Genomic DNA, 21521 nt, shown 5'->3' on the forward strand with positions numbered 1-21521 from the left:
GTGATTTTTGGAGTCTGGGTCACCCTGACACCGTGCTCAGGAAACTTAACCATTTAGGCTCTGCCCTTTGCTTAATTCTTGTGCTTCTAGTCCTTGGTCACAAATGACAACACAGAAATTTAAGCCACCTTAACTTTATGGGGGAAAGGGCTGAGATGGCACATCTGAGTTATCCATCTGTGGTAATTGTGGAAAGGAAAACAGGAAAAGGAAAAGAAAACCAGGAAAAGCTCTTGTTTGCTGAAGTGATTATAGCATTGTAACACTGGTGTGCCGCTGGTTGATGGAGTTTGCCCACTTGTGTTTTGCGCGGATTCTGATGGTTTTGATGAACAAACCCGCTGACGATGGCTCAGAGGTATCAGTGGAGCTGCAGGAGTGGGGGCTGCTCCCTCTCGTGGGACAGCGCCCGGGTCGGGCTGCCTGTGCTCGGCAGGCGCGGGGCGGCTGGACAGCTCTCCCGGACCCCGCCGGAGCCGGCGGCTGAGGGGACACCGCAGGCACCCAACCCACCCTCCTGCCCGCCTCGCTCGGCGGCCCCGCCTCGGGCGCACCGACGTCAGCGCACGTCAGGGCCGAGCCCCTCGCCCTCCCTCCGCCGCGGGCTCCGCTGTCCCGCCGCTCCTGCTCCCCGCGTCCCGCCTTGGGCTCCCGCAGCCGCCGCCCCAACTCGGCCCGGCTCCCGACCCCGCTCCGCTCCCCGACAGCCGCGCAGCGCGAAGATGGCGGCGTTCAAATTCGTCCTGCCGCCCCTCGGCCGCCGCATCCTCCTCCCCGCCGCACGGAGGGCTGAGGTAAGGGCGGGGGGCGGTGGGGAAGGCGGATCCGAGCCCCTCCGCCTCGCCCAGCCTGCCGGGTGACCTTGGCCGACATCGCGCTCGCTGCTGCCCGCGCTGGGGCAGGCGTGTGTGGCACGGGTAGCCGAGCCGCGGGTGGGCGGCCGCCCTACGGGCCGGGGGAGGCGCTTCCCGCCCCGCGGGGCAGCGATGGCTTTGTTCGTGAGGGGCTTGTCCCGCGGCCTCCCCGCGGGTGGCGGGAACAGGCGGGAGGGCAGAGCGCGGCCCCGCCGCAGGCCCGGGCCCGGCGGCGGGCGGGGATGCGGTGACCTTGAGACGCTGGCAAGGAGAGTTGGCTTAAGGTTTTTTTGGTCTCGTTTTTGCATTTAATTTATATTTATTAATTTAGATCCCCATCATTTTAAAAGGCAGCACAGTTACAGTGTGTTGCTGTGTATTGCCGTGTTGCTCTCACCGCCTCCTCTCCCGGAGGTGGGTAGCAGGTGTGCACAGCTCGCTGGCAGCCCCGCCATCTACTGCTATCCAGAAATGTGTGCTGTGCAGCCGTGCAGCTCCCTTCCTATGGGAAGCTTCTGCCAAATCTCGCAGATTTAATGGTTTCCAACCCACATGTAACCATAGCAAAGTTGTTTTTTTTTTTTGTTTCTTCAGCCAGGACTGTCTCTGTGGCCTTTCTTAATTTATTTTATTTTAAAAAAGCTCACCTTCTCATGCCTTTGTTTACTACTCCTGATATCCTAATGGACAAATCTTAGCACTTTCAGGTTTTGTTTTACTATGTCATATTTTTGCTTTTCCAGATAATTAAAATCTGATTATTCTAGGAAGGAGCCCTATGTTAATTCCTTAAACCTGCCAGAATTGTTGCCAGTTCCTGAGGTTTTAGCCTGCTGCCTCGGTGTGCAGGGAAGCATAGGTGATTGCTGGTGCCTCAAGTCCCTGAAAGCCCATTGCTCTCAGACACCGGGTGGGTAGGAAAGGGACGAGGAGAAGAACATATTTAGGATAGAAGAGCAGATACACTCATTGGAGACGTCCAACCTGCGAATGCACACTTGTGTAATGCATGCTTCTCTGTTCACCACTGTTGCACACAGTCGGGAAGATTTAAGAAAAGGTACCACATGGCCTCTGAAATACTTTCCTGTGCATGGGTACAGGGACACAGCAGAGGCCTAGCTTCCCTCCAGCCCTGGCACTCAAGCCCTCTTGCAGCCCTGTTGTACTGTGATTCCTAAAGCTGCCAGCTCTTAATACTCCTTTGGACCTGCTCTGACAGGTTTCTGTCCTTCCTGTTCAGAGGACTCTAGAGCTGGATGCAGTGCTCCAGGTGGGTCTCAGCAGAGCAGAGCAGAGGGGCAGAATCCCCTCTCTGCCCTGCTGCCCACGGAGCTCTGGGTGCAGCCCAGGACATGTTTGGCTCTCTGTGCTGTGAGTGCCATGGCTGGGCCATGTGCAGCCTCTCACCCACCAGCAGCACCAATTAGTCAATGAGTTCCTCTCCCAGTCTGTACTCAGGCCTGGGGTTTCTCTGATGCAGGTACAGCACCAGCATCTGGCTTGTCCAGGTCTCTCTGGATGGCATCATATCCTTCAGGGTTATCAGCTGCGCTGGTTAACTTGGTTTGCAAAACTGGCGGAATGTGTAGTTGATCTCTCTTTGTCATTGATGAAGATATTAAGCAGTCTTGGTCCCAGCATGAACCCCTGAGGAACACCAGTATCCATCTAAGCCTTTTGCCACTCCCCTCTGGATGTTGCTATCACCCAATTCCTCATCCCCCAAGTCCATGCAACCAAATCCATCTCGCTCTAAATTAGAGACAAGGATGTTGTGTGGGACTGTGTCAAAGGCTTTACAGAAGTGCGGATGAATCCATAGTCCTTCCCATGTCCACTGATGTGGTCACTCCATCACAGAAGGTAACTAGTATGATCAGGCAGGACTTGCCCTCAGTGGAGTTGTGCTGGCTGTGCTGAATCATGTTCCTGTCCTGTGCCTTAGCACAGCTTCCACGAGGATCTGTGCCATGGCCCTCCCAGGCACAGAGGTGAAGTTGACAGGTTGGTAGTTCCTGGTGTCCTCCTTTTTTTACCCTTTTTAAAGGTGGGCACAATGTTTCCCTCAGGGAAGTCTCAAGGGACTGCACCTGACTCTGTGACTTTTCAAGTACCATGGATCAGTGGAGAAACATTCATGGTTTAATTTGGCATGCAGAAGGCTCTTGCAGTTTTTCTCACATGACATTGTTTCTTATGACCCACATACTGATTTTTTTTATTGAGCCCATGAAAGCAGAGGAACATCAGGGTATCCACTGGGAAGGAGGTAAGCTTCCATTCAGATGGGTTTTCTTAATATTCAGTATAAATTCTTGCAGCTTTAATTATAAAAAGAGAACAGCTTGTGTAATATTGAAACTGAGCCAAAATTTGTTGCCCTCGTTATAACTGTAGGTAACTCTTAAAGTAAGAGCTCTTCAGGGAAGAACTGGACTATTGTCTTCAAAGTGTGTAAATTACCTTGTTTATTTATTAATTTTTCTCTCGCAATATAATTTTTTTCACTCCTGCTATCAAGCTAGAATTTGAAACACCAGTAGGTAGTACTTTAGCTTCCAGATTTTCTGAATTTATTGAGACTGTTTCAAGACAGTGACTTAGGTGTCAGTTTTCCTTCTGGTGCCTGAACAAATACTTGAGTAGTATTAATGCATGGTATTAGTGCTAAATATTAAAGAAAAAAACATGTAAGTGTGGTCTTAGTACATAACAGTACATACATAAGTTATGATGACTGCTGTGTAATGGCTTTGCCCTGTGAGGTCCAGGTTTGGGGGTGGGATTTATGTTGATTTCCCTCTTGCTCTCTGTATTTCATGCACTTCTTGGAGTCTCCTTGATTATGGACTGTTATTCAACAACATGAGGATCTCTAAGACCATGTTAGAAAGTTCTAAGACTGCACAAGGAAACTGGGGGAAGGTTCACTCTGTGGAAGGGTGTCCCTGCTTACCATACTGCTGGTACAATGCTGTCCTTCCTATCGTTCTGTGGCTTCCACTCAAATTTTGTGGTGGTTTTGTCTTTCTTTCAGCAGTTTCTGATTATGCTAAGTGCCTGGATGCTTTTGTAGCTAATGTAGCAATATATAGGTTTAAGGAGTCTGTGGATGGCTCCAACTTGGGCTGAGGAATTGCATTTGTAAATCTGTTCTCAGAAAGGCACAATTTGTCAGTAATTCAGGATGGAATTCTCTTGTTTTTGGCGCCTGCACTTTACTTTCCTTCCTTCTCACCCCTGCTCTCCCTTCCCCTCCCCACCCCGGTCTAGTATTTACAGCAGCAATATCTTTTTGTATCTATTTCCCCCTTATCTGGACACAGGCACAGTCTTCATTATAAAGCCAATGCCTTTTGTTCACTCACTTGTTTCTTTTATTGTTGTTGCAGATCTGTGGGTGCTATTTTTCTACCAGCTGTCATCGCAACACCAAATTTTACACTGATCCTGTTGAAGCTGTAAAAGATATACCCAATGGGGCAACTGTACTTGTTGGTGGTAAATACTGAAATTCTTTAGGGTTGCAAGCATGTTATATTAATGAGATACTTTTTACTAATTTACCTTGTTTCTTTTACTATTAACTAATTTGAGAATCCACGGAAGTGCATGATTTTTTAAAAATGCCCTTCTGTTCATGAAGGGCATACTCTTTCAGTGAGAAAATCCAGGTTGTGTCATAGGGAAGGGGAAAAACCTCAGAGAAACAGGGTTTTTTCCTGACTAGCAAAAACCAAAAACTGGACTCCATTTGGTTGAATCCAGAAAATGACCTTGGGAGTTTTCAGGATAGCATTGTCATTTCACATGGTTTGATTATTTTATGTTTGCATTCTCTGTATCCTGCACAGTCTCTGGGTCTCTGTGACCGTCAACAAACTGCCTAACCTGTTTCTGTGTTAGGAAGTGAAGATAATACTTATCTACGTTGCACTTAATGCTTATGTGTGGCATTTCCAGTAGAGTCAAGAAGTTGCATCATACTAACTTTCACTGTGACTTGAGCTTTTAGATACTGTAGATGCTTTCCACAATTTCACGCTGTTCCATCTGCATTTAAAAAAAAGCGATTTAACTATTTCTTAAGTTGTTTTGATATTGCAGAAGGAATGAACGTAAGATTGCAAAACACTTCAATGGAGATATATAATGAGGCAAAATTCCTTCTGCAGGAATTATGTTTGTTTTTGTTGTTGTTGCTAATTCATGAAGAAAAGAAGATTTGAGGCCAAGATAGGTTGGTCTTGAAAATCTGAGGGGTCTTTTAGAACCTAATTGTTTCCGTGATTCTGTGAAAAGGTAGTCCTTGTAGTGTGACATGGCATTTCATTTTAGAGGTGCTGGAGTCTCTCAATTGGCAGTGTGAGGCTCTTGTGCCTTGGTGGAGATCTAGATTTTTGTGATTCCAGGCAGATATCCTCCCAAGGGTGTTCAGACTCCCAGACTTTTATCACCTAATTACACAGGCTAAGCAATGGGATGTGCAGCAGAGATAGGAAGGTTGAATGGGTAGAAAGAGAAGGAGGAATAGTGGTTACAGGGTTGAGGACATACATGTGGAGAGCCATAGCCTGGGAGCACTTCCCTAAAAGCCCAGGCTGATGGGTGAAGAGCCTTCTCCAAACTGGGAAGTGTCGGGTGAGTGGGAGATTCCAGTACTCCCAGAGCAAATCTTTCTGGAAATGTTGATTTATTTAATTGACTAAGGAGTTTCTCAGAACATATTTTTAATTCCCATACTTCTAAACATTCTATGTTCTTTCAAACACTTGTCACAAAATAATTTTTTTTTTTTTTTATTTTGTGTAGGTTTTGGACTGTGTGGGATTCCTGAAAACCTCATTGGGGGTTTACTGAAGACTGGGGTAAAGGGAATAACAGCAGTCAGTAACAATGCAGGGTAGGTATTCATATGTCTGTGGTTTAATAAGTACAGACTAAAAATTCCAATTATGTGAAAAGGCTGATATATATTAAAAATATTTTTCTTTTCAACATCATAATTTTATATTAACCAGACAGCTTGGTTTGAAAGTGTTATTTTTGGAAGGAGCCCAGGAAGCTCAGTACTATGTGTATACTCGACTTTGTCAAGGACCAATTGTCATGGTGTAGAGTTGCAGTTATATTACTATAATATTTTTATTTAAATTTTTGTGTATTTAACTGGTTGACTATAACTGAAAAGTCTAACCGAGAGACTTTAAATCTAGTATCAGTGATTTTGTGTGTATGGTTTTTTGTGAAGTTCCAAATGGGTATATATTTTTAAACTCAGTTTGGTGCTTTCTGACCCTCTTACTGTATTTGCTGTATTTGTTACTTTAAAAAAAATTCCAAGCAACACAAAACCAGCAGAGAATACCTATGATGAATGAATGGAGAGTCTCTTTAATGAGTCTTCAGATTTTTGATTTATGTTTTTAAATGTTTTCCCCTTAAATTCATGTGGGGTTGAAATTGAGAATCCTTCTTTCATGTTTAATTTCTCATCTTCTCATTCAGGCTAATTTTTACACAAACTGTTCATTATAGTTACATAATAAGCTCCACAATACCTAATACCTTATACCTCCACAATATAGATATATATAAGCTCCACAATATCTAATGGTCCCCATATACATAACTACAGCCACTTCTGTTGAAGTGCATTGATGAAAATATAAATTAAATTAAATAAAAATATTAATATGTAAAATATTAATTGCACATTTATTGGATAACAGATTTTTTTTTTTTTGGTATTTGGTACATACACAGTCAAACTTAAGCTCCTTAGAATCTTGTGGGAAACAATTTCTGGTGGATGATAAAAAGAAGAAAGAAAGAAAGTAAGAAATAATTTTGCATGGAAAGGTCAAGCACTAGAATAGAGATCATTAACTTCCCTCATAGTCTTATTTTTGAATAACACACATATATTTGCAGATAGAGAGGTTGAACAGATGTTCCTGAAGAGGAGGTGAAAGTCTGAATATGAGTAAAGGCAGAAAGAGAAGCACTGTAGAATAGGATGAAAAGGAAGACATTTTGTATTGTATTCTGAATATAGTTTCTGGTGTTATAGGTTAGAATTAATTTATATTGGAATAATGTTAACTTTCCTGAAAATTCTTTGGATTTTGAGGTGGAAGTGATTTCTGTAAAAATTTCCACTGGCTGCTGGCAGGAAAGCAAAATTTAATTCCTGTTTCTTGAAACTAGTTTTGCATAACATTCATGAAAGCCTGGAGAGTTCCTCACAGAACAGTGTAACAATTTGAAAATGCTCAAGGGCATCTAGAATTATTTCTAAAAGTCTAGTTTGTAAAAATACAAGTTTTACTCTTCTGTTGGACAGTATAATTTATTTTGAAATTTAAATAATAATAAAATAACTGTTTAATCTATCTTTGTATTTACTACTATGTGTTACTACTATGTGGAATTTAGCCTGTTATAGTATGGTAGTGTTTGGGAACCAGGTTAAAACACAACTGTTGTCAGAAATAAAGTCAGAATTCACATAACAGCAATTGCTACAATTTCTAATCTGCTAATTAGCCTATAAAAAAGCATGCTTTTCTAATACCATGTGTCTTCTTAGCATCTTCTAATACCATGTCCAAAAGTTTAGTGGTATTATCAAATATTGGAACACCAATAAATGCTTTTACAAATGAAGGAGGACAGCAATCATATACCCTACAGCAGTTGTATTCCAAGGGTCAATTGTTCCTGTAATGTTGAGGTGTCAGGCACTTTGTGGAATGAGTAATTTGCCACTTTCAAATTGCCATATGGTTTAGTGTGCTTTTCTTTGGTGACCTTGTGTTGTAGTTGATGCCTGGCTGTGTTTCAGTTTCTTGACTGCAGCTGTTTTCTTCTCCCCAGCTCTTCCAGCAAATAGGAGGTAATTGGTTGTGGTCAGGTTTTCTTGTCCTGCAGGGGTTAGCAGGCAGCTTGTAATTGGAGCAGGGAAGGAGCCAAGTGCATGGACAGCCAGCCTATTCTGGAGAGCAGTGCAGCTGCATGGATTAAGTCACATGCCTTTCAATATGTGAGAACCATGGAATGTTACAGGGCTGTCTGTTTATAACTAAAATAGCAGCAGTGGAGACAGCGATTCACTTACATCTAAGGGAGAGCAGTAATTAGGAAGTCCTGAAGTGTTCTTGCCAACTTTTCTAGCTGGAAACAAGGTTCAGCAGAGCCTAGAAATGCTTGGCAATGTCTGGAAACAACTTCAAAGGAGTAGGATGTTCACAAGTTCACATTCTACTTACTGTTCTGTACTGCAGTGTAATTGGGAGGGGATTCCTCCTGCAAAAACTTTTTCAACACATGTAATTGCTGGCAAGTGAAGTCTTGGTTTTGGCCTCTTTAAGGCTTTTCAATGACGAGTTGTACAGTAGTGTGATGGGGTGCTCAGCTTACTGTCTGCTACTGCACATTATGCGCGTGCTCATGCTGTGTGCTGGCCAGCGAAACAGCACCTTTAAGAGCAGTTACTCTTTTGCCAAGCCAAACAAGGCAAAGTGTTTGAAAGTGAAGCAGTTCAAATATCCAGTACCTCTGGTATTTACACAACTTGCTGCAGGGGAAACTGAAGCTTGTGAACCAGGGCAATAGTGCAAGATAACTGTGACAGATAGGTATGCTTCAAAATACATCCTCTCACACCTTCTCCTATAACTTGTTTTGCTTATGTTGTTCACACAGTAAATGCTTTATTTACACTGTGTTTTTGTAAGCCCTTTAAATTGAGAGTATTCAGTCTCAGTGGGCTATCAAAATCCATTTTATTATGCATTTTCTTCATTCTTGTTTTAATTTGATTCATTCCAGATTTCCCAGTATTAAAATTAATAAAAATATTTCAAAATAGTAAATAAATGAAAGTAAATGAATTGATAAATAAATAAAAATTTTAAATCTCATTTTAAACATTGGTTCAGTAAATTCCCAAAATAGCTGTGATTAGTATACCATACCAGATTTCCCAGTATTAAAATTAATAAAAATATTTCAAAATAGTAAATAAATGAAAGTAAATGAATTGATAAATAAATAAAAATTTTAAATCTCATTTTAAACATTGGTTCAGTAAATTCCCAAAATAGCTGTGATTAGTATACCATACCTTTTTGGTTGTTTTCTCATCTCCGTGTAACTTCATGGTATCTTGTTGCATTCTGTTTGGAGGTTGCTTGGAACTTGGGACTTGGATGTTTTGGCTCAGCTGAAATTAGGCTCAGCTTTGGCTCAACTAAGACTTTCTAATGCAGGCTACCTGTTGCTTCAGGGCCTGTGTTGCAACAAAAACTATAAACATAGCCAAATATTTTAAATGAAAGTTAAAAAAAAGTGCATGAATTTTTTTTTAATTAATTGTGCTTAATAAAACAGATAAATAATCTTGGCTATAATCACATACTGAAATTAGCATTGTATCTACCACCTGAATTTTGCAGACTGGAAATGAAGCCCATTATTTGTGATACCTGTGTATGTGGTCTGATTGTTTTATCAAATTTTGGTTTTGTCTGGTTTTGAGACTGAAAAATGCATCCTTTTTGAATGCAGTAGTTTTGAATAAAAGGTTTTCACTTGGACTAAAAGTAGAGAAGTCACGGTTAAGATCATAATTGCTTATCACCTGGGCAATCATCTGAAAGAAGACTGACAGCATCTGTCAGATTATCACTGGTTCAGACTGTGTTCTTATAAGGCATTATCAGCTTTTTGAACCTTTGGTCTCTGTATTCTTTTTGGAGGTCTTTTAATGTTACAATATTATGCATTAGGAAGGAAAAGATGACTTTGAGATAAGCATTTGCACTTTTGAGCATGATGCCTGAATGCCATTACTTAGCTCTGTTAAGAAAAATACTCTTGTTTTCCTAATGGGTTGGGCTGTTTGTGGTTCCCAGATCCCCAAAAGACAATATCTGTGGGATCAGATGCAGTGGTAAACTTACTGCACCCCATATTCTAAAGCACAAAATGTATCTTTATATTCTTCACAATTAAATAATTTGGATTTAAGACAGGTTTGATAAATGTTCTGTAAGGTAAAGTTTAAGGTTATCTCATTTTTCAGTTGTTGCTTTGAATGGTACATTTCTGTTAAAACCAGAATGTGTCTGCCATCTTTGCTGTGGATTCCCTGGTTTTTCTTGCATGTAACTCATATGGCTTAATTCCACTGTTACTGTTACTAAAATATCTATATATCTATATGTCTGTCTGTCTTAATATTACTTATGCTTACTAAAAACATATTCAAATGTAAATGTGTATGTAAAATGAGACCATCACGTGGAAATTGCATTTTAAATTCACAGAAGGTTGTGAAGATTTTTCCATACAGTATTAAGTACTGAGTTGTTTTAGTGGTACAAATTAGATAATCTCTTGGTTCAGAAAGTTAAAATGTAACTGAAAATGTCTATGGAACAGGCAAAGAGGCTTGTATGTACACAGAGATGGGATCAAGGTGATGCTCAGAGTGTCTTACATTGTGGGTGTCATTTTTGTATATTTATAAGAAATTCTTCAAATATCCCAAATTTTATATATTTTCAGAAATTAAAAAGAAGGCTACCTGTGATTTTACCTCTCTTGGTAGAGAGAGAAGAGTGGAATTATGTAAAATCCTGCACATAGCAAATTGCCAAAATCAGGAGACTATATATTTTCAGTGAATTTGATTATTTGAATTTGATTTTTTTTCTAAATTGTCTGCATTCTTTAAAAAAATCTAATCAGGTGCTTTATTAGAGCTGTTGAATTGCTGACACTGTTTGAACTGCAAATCCCTGAAAATCTGCCTAGGTCATCTAGCTAATTTTAGTGTGAAGGTGATTTAGGATTTTGGCAGGGCAGGTTGTTCTAACTTTGTACTATGTGGAACTATTGCGAAATCAGCTGTGGAGATAACTTTCTGGTTGTGATGACAAATGAACTCAACAATGGTTGACAGATTGGTTGTAGAAATGACAAAGTTAAATCTGCCTTTCGGCTTGGTGACTTTTAAAGTGCGATGCATTCATGATGAAATTTAAATATTTATCAGATTAGTTCTATACGATATACCTTCTCTGTGAAGGAAAAATATGGTACATTTTAGTCATTCTGAATAGTGTTGTTTGACTTGCTATTATAAAAACACAGTACACCATTTCATACCAGAAAGGAGGGCGGAGAGGGGAGACTGCTGCTGGTGTAGCCACGCAATCTGTGGTATTTCTCCTCTTGAGAAATTATCTGCCTTGCATGGACTTGGCCTATATGCCTGCACTCATCACTGTGACAGCAGAAGAGCATCATTTTTGGAGGAGGATGGTGGAGGAACAATACTGCCATTTTGCTGTGAGACTCAAAAAGAAGTTATGAGAGCAGAGAGGACAGAGTTCCCATGAGAATACTTCAGTAGCAGAAAGACAAGGGTCCAATGCAGACACTGCAGAGAAGGAGTAGAGGGAGAGTAAGGCTCAGGAATGCCAGTTTGTACACAAGGCTTTGTGATCTTCCACAGCCTTCCCTTTCCCTTCCCTTTCCCTTCCCTTCCCTTCCCTTCCCTTCCCTTCCCTTCCCTTCCCTTCCCTTCCCTTCCCTTCCCTTCCCTTCCCTTCCCTTCCCTTCCCTTCCCTTCCCTTCCCTTCCCTTCCCTTCCCTTCCCTTCCCTTCCCTTCCCTTCCCTTCCCTTCCCTTCCCTTCCCTTCCCTTCCCTTCCCTTCCCTTCCCTTCCCTTCCCTTCCCTTCCCTTCCCTTCCCTTCCCTTCCCTTCCCTTCCCTTCCCTTCCCTTCCCTTCCCTTCCCTTCCCTTCCCTTCCCTTCCCTTCCCTTCCCTTCCCTTCCCTTCCCTTCCCTTCCCTTCTTGTCATTGTCTCCTGAGCAGGACCACCGTAGCACATGGCAGAAGCCATAATTCCCTCTTCCACCTCTCTTTTCAGTCTACAGAAAGCTTCTTTTTTCTTAAAAGAGCTTCATCCTCTCTTTTTTTTTGCTTTCCATTTAGCAATTTGCAATCAGACACATGGGAAAATGTCCTAGGAAAAGAAGGTGCCTGAAGACAGTGTCAAGGCATTTGGCTAAAGTCAAGAAACAACAAGGCAAATAGGCATTATGTCTCTGAATAATTTACCTTTCTGTGAGCTGAATCTGTTTTTCTGTGTCTGTTAACTCCTATTCCTCATCTTGTTATCATTTTTGGTACCCTTTGGGAAGTGAGGGACAGAGAAGGAGAAGCACAGTGTCATCTGAGCTGGCTCTTTAGTAGCCATACATATGGGGAAATTATGGTAGGACATAGTGTCATTATTATGAGCCAGCTATAAGATTGGGGAAGATAAGGTATAATGAACTATTATATGATTATCTGCATTAATTTTGCCCTGGGTGTGCCTGCACTTTTGTTCAGTGTCTTCCAAGAAACACCATCTAGTAGGCATTTATTAATTTTCTGCACAAAGGCCGTTAAGGATCTTTCTGGTGCAGCCAGGATTGTACTTTATTTTTGTGGACCTAAGAATGTGTGTCCCTGAGAACTCAGGTGGTACCTCCGTCCACATAACTGTCATGTTGGTAAAGTTTCATACTATAGTCAGGCACCCCTGTAAGCCTGAAAGCTTAAGACTGCTGCTAAGAAATGCCACGCAGGCAGTGATTGATGCATTCCTTTTACTTGGGAAGCATATCTGGTCTTTCTTAAGAATTGTGGACCTATCAGAAGGCACAATTGCATGTAACTCGGAGCAAATCCTTTTGAAGGCTGAAAAGCTGAAGTTGCAAATAAAATCAGCCTCTCATCTTCTACATGGAGAATGTCAGAGGAAATTGGTTCCTTTCCTCACCCCTAGCCTATTGCCAAGAAAATTTCTAGCTCTGGAACAGGTCTGTCTGTTATCAAGTTTCATGCTTCATTATGTAACACTTGGAGCTGATGAATACCTAAAATGTCTGCCTGTCTATCTCCAGAAGCTGACTGGTATCTTTATATAAAATGTTTTCCTGGAGTAGAACCAACCATTTATGTGCATTTTTTGGCAGCAACAGCTAGTTGCAGAAACTTTAGTTTCTGTCTGAGGTGGAGCCTTGCCACAGGATTCTCATTGCATGCTTTTCCTTCTCAATCTGTAGTCTTCAGGGGTGGTGTAGTTTTACCCTCCTATCCTTCCAGTTCCCAGATTATGAGAGAAGGAAGATCAGGGGGTGCATCATGTTAGCTCCTTGATCAACATATTTTAATTCTCCAAAACTCAATGTATTCATTTTAATATTTCATAACTAACAATTTCTGGTCATGTGTAATCTCCCAGGAATATCAGCTTCTGGAGAATCTTTGAACAATTAGTAGAGGAAGCTATCTCTTTAAGAAGTCTAGAAGGAGACCCTCATTCTAATTGATGCTGCTTTCCTCCAGTAAAGGCAGCTGGCCTGTTCTGACCACACCCACATGTTTTAGAAACAAATAAATATCTTTACAAAGGCAGAGAGAGGGGAGAATTGTAATTGTCTTGTGATGTTTCCTTTTACACAGCCCCCCCAACAATAAGCCATTGTGTGTTTTGTGCCAGAGTGTGTGACATTCCAAGTAGCCATTTTTTTCTGCTTAAGAATGCAAATTTTTGTTTCCTGCTTCATCAGGCTGTGGAGGGCTTGTTGGTTTGTGAGGCTTTTTATCAGTTTGGAAAGTTAGGTAATCTGTTCTTCCTGTGATGCTGTAGAATGTGTTATGCTTGAGGCACCAAAGAAGAAGAGCTGAGAGCAGCAGATTATTGTTTATCTTCAGTAAAATACCGACATGTTGTCTTTGACTACTTCCAGTACACTGGAGATGTGTGGGCTAGATCTGTCTGGGAGTCATATTTGGTGAATTTTTTAAATTAGAAAAGGCAGACATAGTTTTTTGTCAGGAAGTTTTTGTAGGTCTGACAGGGACAAAACAACTAGAATGAACGTGTTGCTAGACAATCAGAGATCCTTAATTTTTCTTGTCTATATCAATAGTTTGGGGTAACTTGGGTCACTGATATCCTTAATTAATGCCTAGTTTTCTTTTCCTATATGCACTTCATGTATTTTACTGATTCACTTTTCATCTTAATACAAAATGGGCAAACTTCTAGAAATCCAAACATATCTGAAGGTAAAAATGCATTCAGTGTCTAGCACTAATGTGTACTTTCCCTTTTCTGACTGCACTCATAACAACTATGTCAACTTCTACCACACCTTCTTCCTTCCTTCCTATCTAGGGCAGCATATTTTTATTGCATTTACCTTTGTTTTAATTTGTAAAGGACTGAATACAGCTTTTGAAATAGGTGTATGGCGTATATTCTTTTCATGCACTCAGTAAAGATTCTTTTTTTTTTTCTTTCTATGGTTGCTGTTTGATAGGTGGAGTGTAGCCTGCAAGGCAAATCTTTATAGGTAACATTTTGAGGGTAAACATAATCAAAGCTGAAAAGTTCAAAAAGCTCTTTGCTTAAAACAACATGATCAAGAAAGCAGCAAAAGGCAGCAAGGAAGAACTAATAACTTAAAATTGCCATAGAACTGTTACATTGAAAGAAGTATCCATAAACCAGAGGTTTTTGAAAGTTGTAATCTTGGATAGAGATGTCACATGAAAATCAAAGGGTAGGGAAAATAAGAGTGAGAACAGTGTTTCTGTGTGAAATGTGTGTTTCTTGGGACATTGACATGTAAGAGAAAAACAGGAAATATGAAATACGCTGAAGTGTTCAAGATGGGTTTTTGAAGGGACATGATGGGAAGGGAAACTGATGCACATGAAAGCAAAAGGGTTATTTTAGCTGGAAACCTAAATACAGATTGCATCCTCAAAGGAGGTGGATGGCAGTGTATTTTCTTTCAAGAAATGTACATCTGAAAAAACCTTATATGAATAATGGCAACAGGATTTTGTGCTGTTGCTCTGAAGATTAAATGCATGTGGGAGTTGAAGTAATTTTGTGTTACCAGGCAGGCAGAACCTCCTGGTGCATGTTTTTGAAAGGTGAAATTCCTGTTCTCATTGTGCTAGGGAAATATGACCTTGTTGTATGCTCAGTAACAGATCCTCACAGCAATTTTGTTTTTGAACAAATTTGCTACATTGGAGGAGAAGAGTAAGAAAGAGTGACTTAAGAAGTGAAGAACAACTTGGCATGAGTGTGACAGGATAACCTTTGTGCAACTTTCTGCTTAATTTCTTCATAACTACAGTTTCATTTGATAGAAGATACCTCGCAGTAGTAGATCAGGAAATCAAGTGTATCCACATGGAATCCTGCAGGATGATATGCAAAATCCTATTAAGGACAATATGGTTTCAGTAGCTGCTTCTGAGAATGTAGGAGCAAGGATTATGGATCTTAGTGAAATGAAGGAGAAATTTCTTTAACCATTACAAATCTACTCCTGGCCCTCTCTTGCCATCCTTTCTTACACCAATGCACACAGTATTTCATTGTCTAATGCAGAATTTGTTTTTTCTATTTGGTAACTTCCAAGTTTTGTAATGATAAGAGCAGTGTTAACCACCTGAGTGATACACAGAGATTGCAAACTCTGGCTTGCAAGCAGTTCAGGAAGCTTCCTGTTGTTCTTGCACTAAAAGCACTGTACAGTTTTGTTTCATTTCTGCACTTCTGCCACACAGTGCCATAATTACACCAACCTGTTCAACTGAGTTCTCTGCTTATATAATTCAGAGACCAAAATAAATGTGAGGAGCTTCACACAGATGTTGACTGGTCTTTTACATTTGTTTACTGCCTTTTATAATGAGATGTCAGGGTTAGATAGTTTTCATGTGAGAGGAATTGTCTTGCTTTGAATTGATCTATACAGGAAATTCTGGCTTTTAATTTAATTTTATTTTTTTTTGTAATCTCATTTGCCCACAAGACTCCTCTTTCTTCTCTATTCTTAGCTCTTCTAGTTTCAAGCTGGAGGATTTTTTTCTTGTGGTGGGTTAGAAACACGGGTTGTTTCTAAGCAACGCACATTTTAGTCCCAGGGCTTTGGCACCAGAATATTTTGGAAGTTGCATCATGGTTAGATTTTAAAATTTTTTTTAATCGGTCAGAGTTGGAGAGTGGAGCAAGCTTTTATAATAAATCACATTCTTTTGTATCTAGAGAACGTAGAATAAATTCAGAGAACCAGGTCAGAGAAGCTGGTTTCACTTCCTCTCATCCAGTTTCCAAAGTGCTTGAGTATGCACTGAAGTGGGCCACTTCCTAAAATAGTCCTAACCTTAAAATAGTGCTCATGATGCATGCAGTTGCGAAGGCACTGGGGCTGCATGTCTGTCCATGCAGCCCTCAGAGTATTGTGGAGGGAGAGGAAGAGCTGGTGCTGGTCCTGCTCACTCAGCCCCTCTCCCTTCACCTGCAGCACTGCAGTCTGTGCTGGGGCTGGCAAGCATTTCCACGTTTATATTTGAAAAGAATACTGCATAATAGTAAAGTTTTTTAATCTGGTCTTAGTTTACAGCTCTTCTTTAGGAAGGGTGTTTTCAATGGGATTCATATATTGTAAGCACATATGTGTTAATTACAAAGTGCTAATGATTGATAACTTAAAAGATTATTTTAATATTTTTCTGTATTTCTTATCCTGAAATGTCAAGCCATTGTGTGGATAATTAAGTCGTATTGAATTGAGCCAACTCATGGCAGAAACACATTTTTTGTGAGGTAATTCTGCATCATGGCATCTTTTTTGTAGAGGGACTGGAAAGTCTGAGTTGTCTGCTTATATCATTCAGAGACCAATATAAATGTGGAGGAGCTTCACACACATGTACCAGTCTGCTGGCATCCTGCATAATGGGCTGGAAAAGTGAAAGAAACATTTCTTTATAATATCATCTATGTTTATTTCCATATTTATATGTTTTCCTCGTATTTCCTTGAATTGAAGTAGCATTTTTTACAGAGAAACCTTGGTTGCAGGAACTCCTGAGAAATGTTTCTAATCCAGAAGTACACAGTATAGCATACAAAGATAAGGATATCAGAATTTTAGAAGTACTGGCACAAGAAAAATGTTATATAGCATCTCTGGCGTTCAGTTTCAGTTGACATAGACAAGAACATCTTGTTTGTAGTGACAAAATCCTTTGTTGGAGTAGGCGGTTATTTAGTAAGAGATTTAATTATTTACTATTATAAGAAAATTTAAATACAAAAAATTCTCTTACCTCATATAGAAACTAGCATTATAAATGTCAATATGCCTTTCTCCTTGGGCTTCTAAGCAATCACTTGTCTTTTTCACAGTGAGCAGGAGTGTAAACAAAAATATGTCTTTGTTCACTCAAAGCCATGTCTGACTTTTTATTAATTTGGTAAGGCTTTTTGAAGGATCAGATATGTAAAATAACACCACTTGTCAAGCGGGTATTTTTTAGCTCCTAACACGTGAAATGAATTTAACTGGAACTCTTTGGATGTATTCTGTGCCTTGGAAGAGATGAGGTCTGAAAACTGAAATATTAAATTTTAATTGTAGCTTTGATGCTTTACCCTCTAAAGGCTGGAATTTGTTTTTTGTCTTCAATTTGTTATGTGTGGGGGAGATAACTCTGTCCTTTTTTGTTAAGTCATTACAGCTTATCAAGTGTTTTTTTACAGTAAAACTGTTTTGTCTGTTTTTTTGCATTTTCTACACAGTGTTGACAATTTTGGACTTGGTCTTCTGCTTCAGACAAAGCAGATAAAACGCATGGTGTCATCGTATGTTGGAGAGAACGCTGAGTTTGAACGCCAGTATTTATCTGGTGAGCTTGAAGTTGAGCTTACACCACAGGTAAGGAGTGTCTCTAAGAGTGTGGTTTCTTTTCATCTAAAATATTGAGTAGAATAATGCCTAAGTGCTCTTTAAAAATTCTTTTTCAATCGAAACGCTTTCCTTGTATGCAGAAGACACTTGCCATCTGTGGCGGCCTGACCCTGACTGGATTCCAGGTGCTCACCAAAGCCTCACTCTTAACTCCTCTCAGCTGGACAGAGAGGAGAAAATATAACAACAGACTCATGGGTTGAAATAAGAGAGAGATCACTCACCAGTTAGGATCTTGGGCACCATAGACTCATCTTTGGGAACTTAGCTTAATATCAGTCAAATCAGAGTGGGCTAAGAGAAGTAAAACCAAATCTTAACACCCCCTTCCCCTACATACACTTTACCCCTACCTTCTTCCTGCTCCAGTGTGGATTCTCTATGGAGTCACAAGTCTTACCAACATACCTGCTCCAGCATGAGCTCCTCTTTCCTTGGGGCCACAGGTCCTGCCAGGAGCCTGCTCCAGCATGGACTTCCCAGGGTCACAGCCTTTTTTCAGGCATTTACCTGCTCGGGTGTGGGATCCTTCAGGAGCTGCAGGTGGATTTTGTGGCCCACCATGGGCTGCAGGGGCACAGCTGCCTCACCATGGTCTTGCCACAGGCTGCAGGGGAATCTCTTTTCTGGCACCTGGAGCAGCTCCTGACCCTCTTCCTTCACTCACCTTGATGCCTGCAGAGTATGTTCCTCTCACATATTCACACTCCTCTCTGCTCTGGATGCACTTACATCAGTGCAAGAAGATCTCCTTCTTCAATATGCTGTCCCAGAGGCACTACCACTGTTGCTGAAGGGCTTAGTCTTGGAACCAGCTGGCACTGGTTCTTTGGACACTGGGAGAAACTTCTGGCATAGTCTCACAGAAACCACCCCTCTAGCTACCAAAACCTTGCAAAGCCAATACACCATTTTAGGGTCATGCATCTGTTAAGAACTGACTGTGTGTTATTTGTGTGGATTCCTTTAATGGAATGAATTAATTATTAATAGATTATATTCATCTGAAGCTTTAAATATATATATAAAAATATGTATAAATATATACACACACATATGGAGATGGTAGAAAAAGGCATAAACTATGCTCAGTACTGTGGCCCCGTATAAAGGAAGGAAGTTAAGAAGCTGCTCTGTTCCCATCTTGGTGGCAGGTTTTGGGGATGTTGCGTGGGCCATGCCTGCCATCTAGTGGGCAGGAATCAAATTCGGAGATTTCATTCATTGTGAGATAAAACCCTTTTTGGCTTGTTCATTAACTCTTAGTGAAATTCTTCTTTGTGTACTGTTATAAGCAAATTTAAAACTTTACTTTTTAGCACCGTATTTTTAATTATTTTAGCACTGCCAAGCTACCCAAATAGCATGAACGCAATGAGATCCTAAAATCATTGATATCAGTTATGTTCTATTGAGATCAACTTCTGTGAAGTTGGTGTTCTAACTTCAAAGACTACAGCTTGTTACTGTGTGGCATTTTCAGAGGTGACACATAAAATTTGGGCTTTAAACATCTGTTTATATAAATGTCTGAGGAAAACAACTGTGTTAAATTTTCATTAAGATTGGTATCTTGAGCTCCCTCTCTTGTGAATCACAGAATGGGTCAGGTTGGAAGGACCCACAGCAGATCATCTGGTCCAACCTCCTTGCCCAAGTAGGGTCATCTCAGAGCACATGGCAGAAGATTGTGTTCAGATGGTGCTGCTTGAATATCTCCAGTGAAGGAGACTACATGACTTTCTGGGCAACCTGTTCCAGTGTGTGGCCAATGTCACAGTAAAGAATTTCTTCCTCATGTTCAGATGGAACTTCCCATGCATCAGCATCTGTCCTTTGTCTCTTGTCCTGTTGCTCAGGACCCCTGAACAGAGCCTGGTCCCTCCTCCCTTCAGATACTTATAGGCATTAATAAGGTCCCTTCTCAGTCACCTCTGCCCAAGGCTGAACAGGCCCAACTCCCTCAGCCTTTTCTCATAAGAGAGATGCTCCATTCCCTTAAGCATCTTTGTTACTCTTCACTCCAGGATCATCTCCAGGAGTTCATTTCTCTCTTGTCCTGAGGAGCCCAGAACTGGACACAGCAGTCCAGACACGGCCTCACCAGGGCTCAGTAGAGGGGCAGAGTCAGCTCCCACAATGAAGCTCCCATCTCCTGTTGAAGATGCTTTTCCTGATGCACCTCAGTACACCACTGGCCTTGGTCCCAAGGACACACTGCTGGCTCATGGACACCAGGACTCCCAGGTCCTTCTCTGAGCTGCTTCCCAGCAGGCCAGCCCCTGGCCTGTACAGTGCATGGGATCATTCCGCCTCAGGTGCAGGACCCTGGATTTTCCTGTACTGAATTTCAGATCGTTTTTCTCTGCCCATCTCTCCAGCCTGCCAAGGTCCCTCTGAAGGGCCGCAGAGCTCTCTGGGGTATTGGCCACCCCGCCCAGGTTTGTGTCATCAGCAGACGTGCTGAGGAGGCATCTGCCCTTCCTCCAAGCCATTGATGAAATGTTAAACGATACTGGGCCCTGTATTGACCCCTGGGGGCACCACCAGTAACAGGCCTCCAACTATATCCTGTGCCACTGATTGTAATGTTCTGGGATTGCCATTCAGCCAGTTCTCAATTCACCTCACTGCCCTCTCATCTAGTCCACTCTACCTGAGCTTGCCTATGAGGATGTTGTGAGAGAATGTTTCTTAGAGTTACAGACATGAGTGGAACAGTTCCTTTTATACCCAGTCAGCAGACCTGAAAATAGCCAGACACTTGTCATGTCTGATGTTTCAAACGTCACAAATCTCACAATGCATATTTTCCTTCCTATTTAATGTTCAGCACTTTTACCAAGGTGACCATGAACTCCTTAGACATGCATCTGGCTCTGTGGCTACAGATAAGTTATGTAGATCCAGCATGGAATTAATGGGTCTACAGTATATAAAGGGAAACAGTAAAGTGAATTAATTGCTTGCTAGGAGATGTGGGGATTTGAAATATTTGTGTCAATTGTGTCAAGAAAAATAGTCTTTCTTAAAATAGTATGGTATAACCTTAGGCAAAATGGGAGATTTTTGTATTATTCTTGCACAGTAAGGAAGACATCATGGTGAGATCATGAAATGATAAGGCTTCTTAGAACACAGGACTCTGTATCATTGCATGGTTTGCATATGCCTCTTGCCACCATTTTGAAAGTTAACCAGAGGCCACTGTGCTTCTTGCAGGATTACTGGGGAAAATAAAACTATTTATTTTTATTTATTAACTATTATTTATTAACAGCCTGTAGAGGCTGTTAAACTGGGTAATTGATCATGATGTTTTTGTCTTGCTTTGAATCCAAGAGAATATTTAAAAAAATCTGGGAAATGACATTAATGAACTGCAAATACACATCTTTGGCCATAAGTTTATAATTAAGGCAAATGAGGAGTTTTTGCTGTTAGCATTCTGTACTATAGCTGGACATAGAGAAGAGTGCAGGCAGGGTGGTTAAAGAGAGTATAAAAACTGCTCTGTTAGCTTTTTGGTATTCTTGGCACGGGCAACCCAAATTACTGGACTCCCTCTTTCTTTCTCAATCTGCCATGCTTGGCTGTTTTGACTAGGAGTGGGCTCTGAAGTTTTTCTTAGAATGTTGAAAAATGTACATCTGTTAGAGAAGAAAAACCTTCTAGGATATGTAGCTGGGTGAGAAAAAGAAAAATAACTCTGTACTGTTCTCAAGAATAATTGGTCTGGAAACAAATAATAACTGGTTGGTAAACAAACTGCAGGAGAGGAGACATAGCCAAGTGCTGGGCCCTGGCATTTGGGAG

At 41.0% G+C, this 21521-nt stretch overlaps 1 protein-coding gene across 1 annotated transcript in view; it reads left to right on the forward strand.

Moving 5' to 3' along the window:
* The first annotated feature begins 347 nt into the window (after positions 1–347).
* Positions 348–21521, forward strand: part of OXCT1 (3-oxoacid CoA-transferase 1) — an 86109-nt gene continuing 64935 nt past the window's right edge. The window contains exons 1-4 of the mRNA XM_059492599.1: positions 348–794; positions 4250–4358; positions 5670–5760; positions 17537–17672. Coding sequence (XP_059348582.1) covers positions 348–794; positions 4250–4358; positions 5670–5760; positions 17537–17672 — 783 coding nt within the window. The remainder of the gene's footprint in view (positions 795–4249; positions 4359–5669; positions 5761–17536; positions 17673–21521) is intronic.

Source organism: Ammospiza nelsoni, chromosome Z (genome assembly GCF_027579445.1).
Source record: "Ammospiza nelsoni isolate bAmmNel1 chromosome Z, bAmmNel1.pri, whole genome shotgun sequence".
NCBI classification, from domain to species: domain Eukaryota; kingdom Metazoa; phylum Chordata; class Aves; order Passeriformes; family Passerellidae; genus Ammospiza; species Ammospiza nelsoni.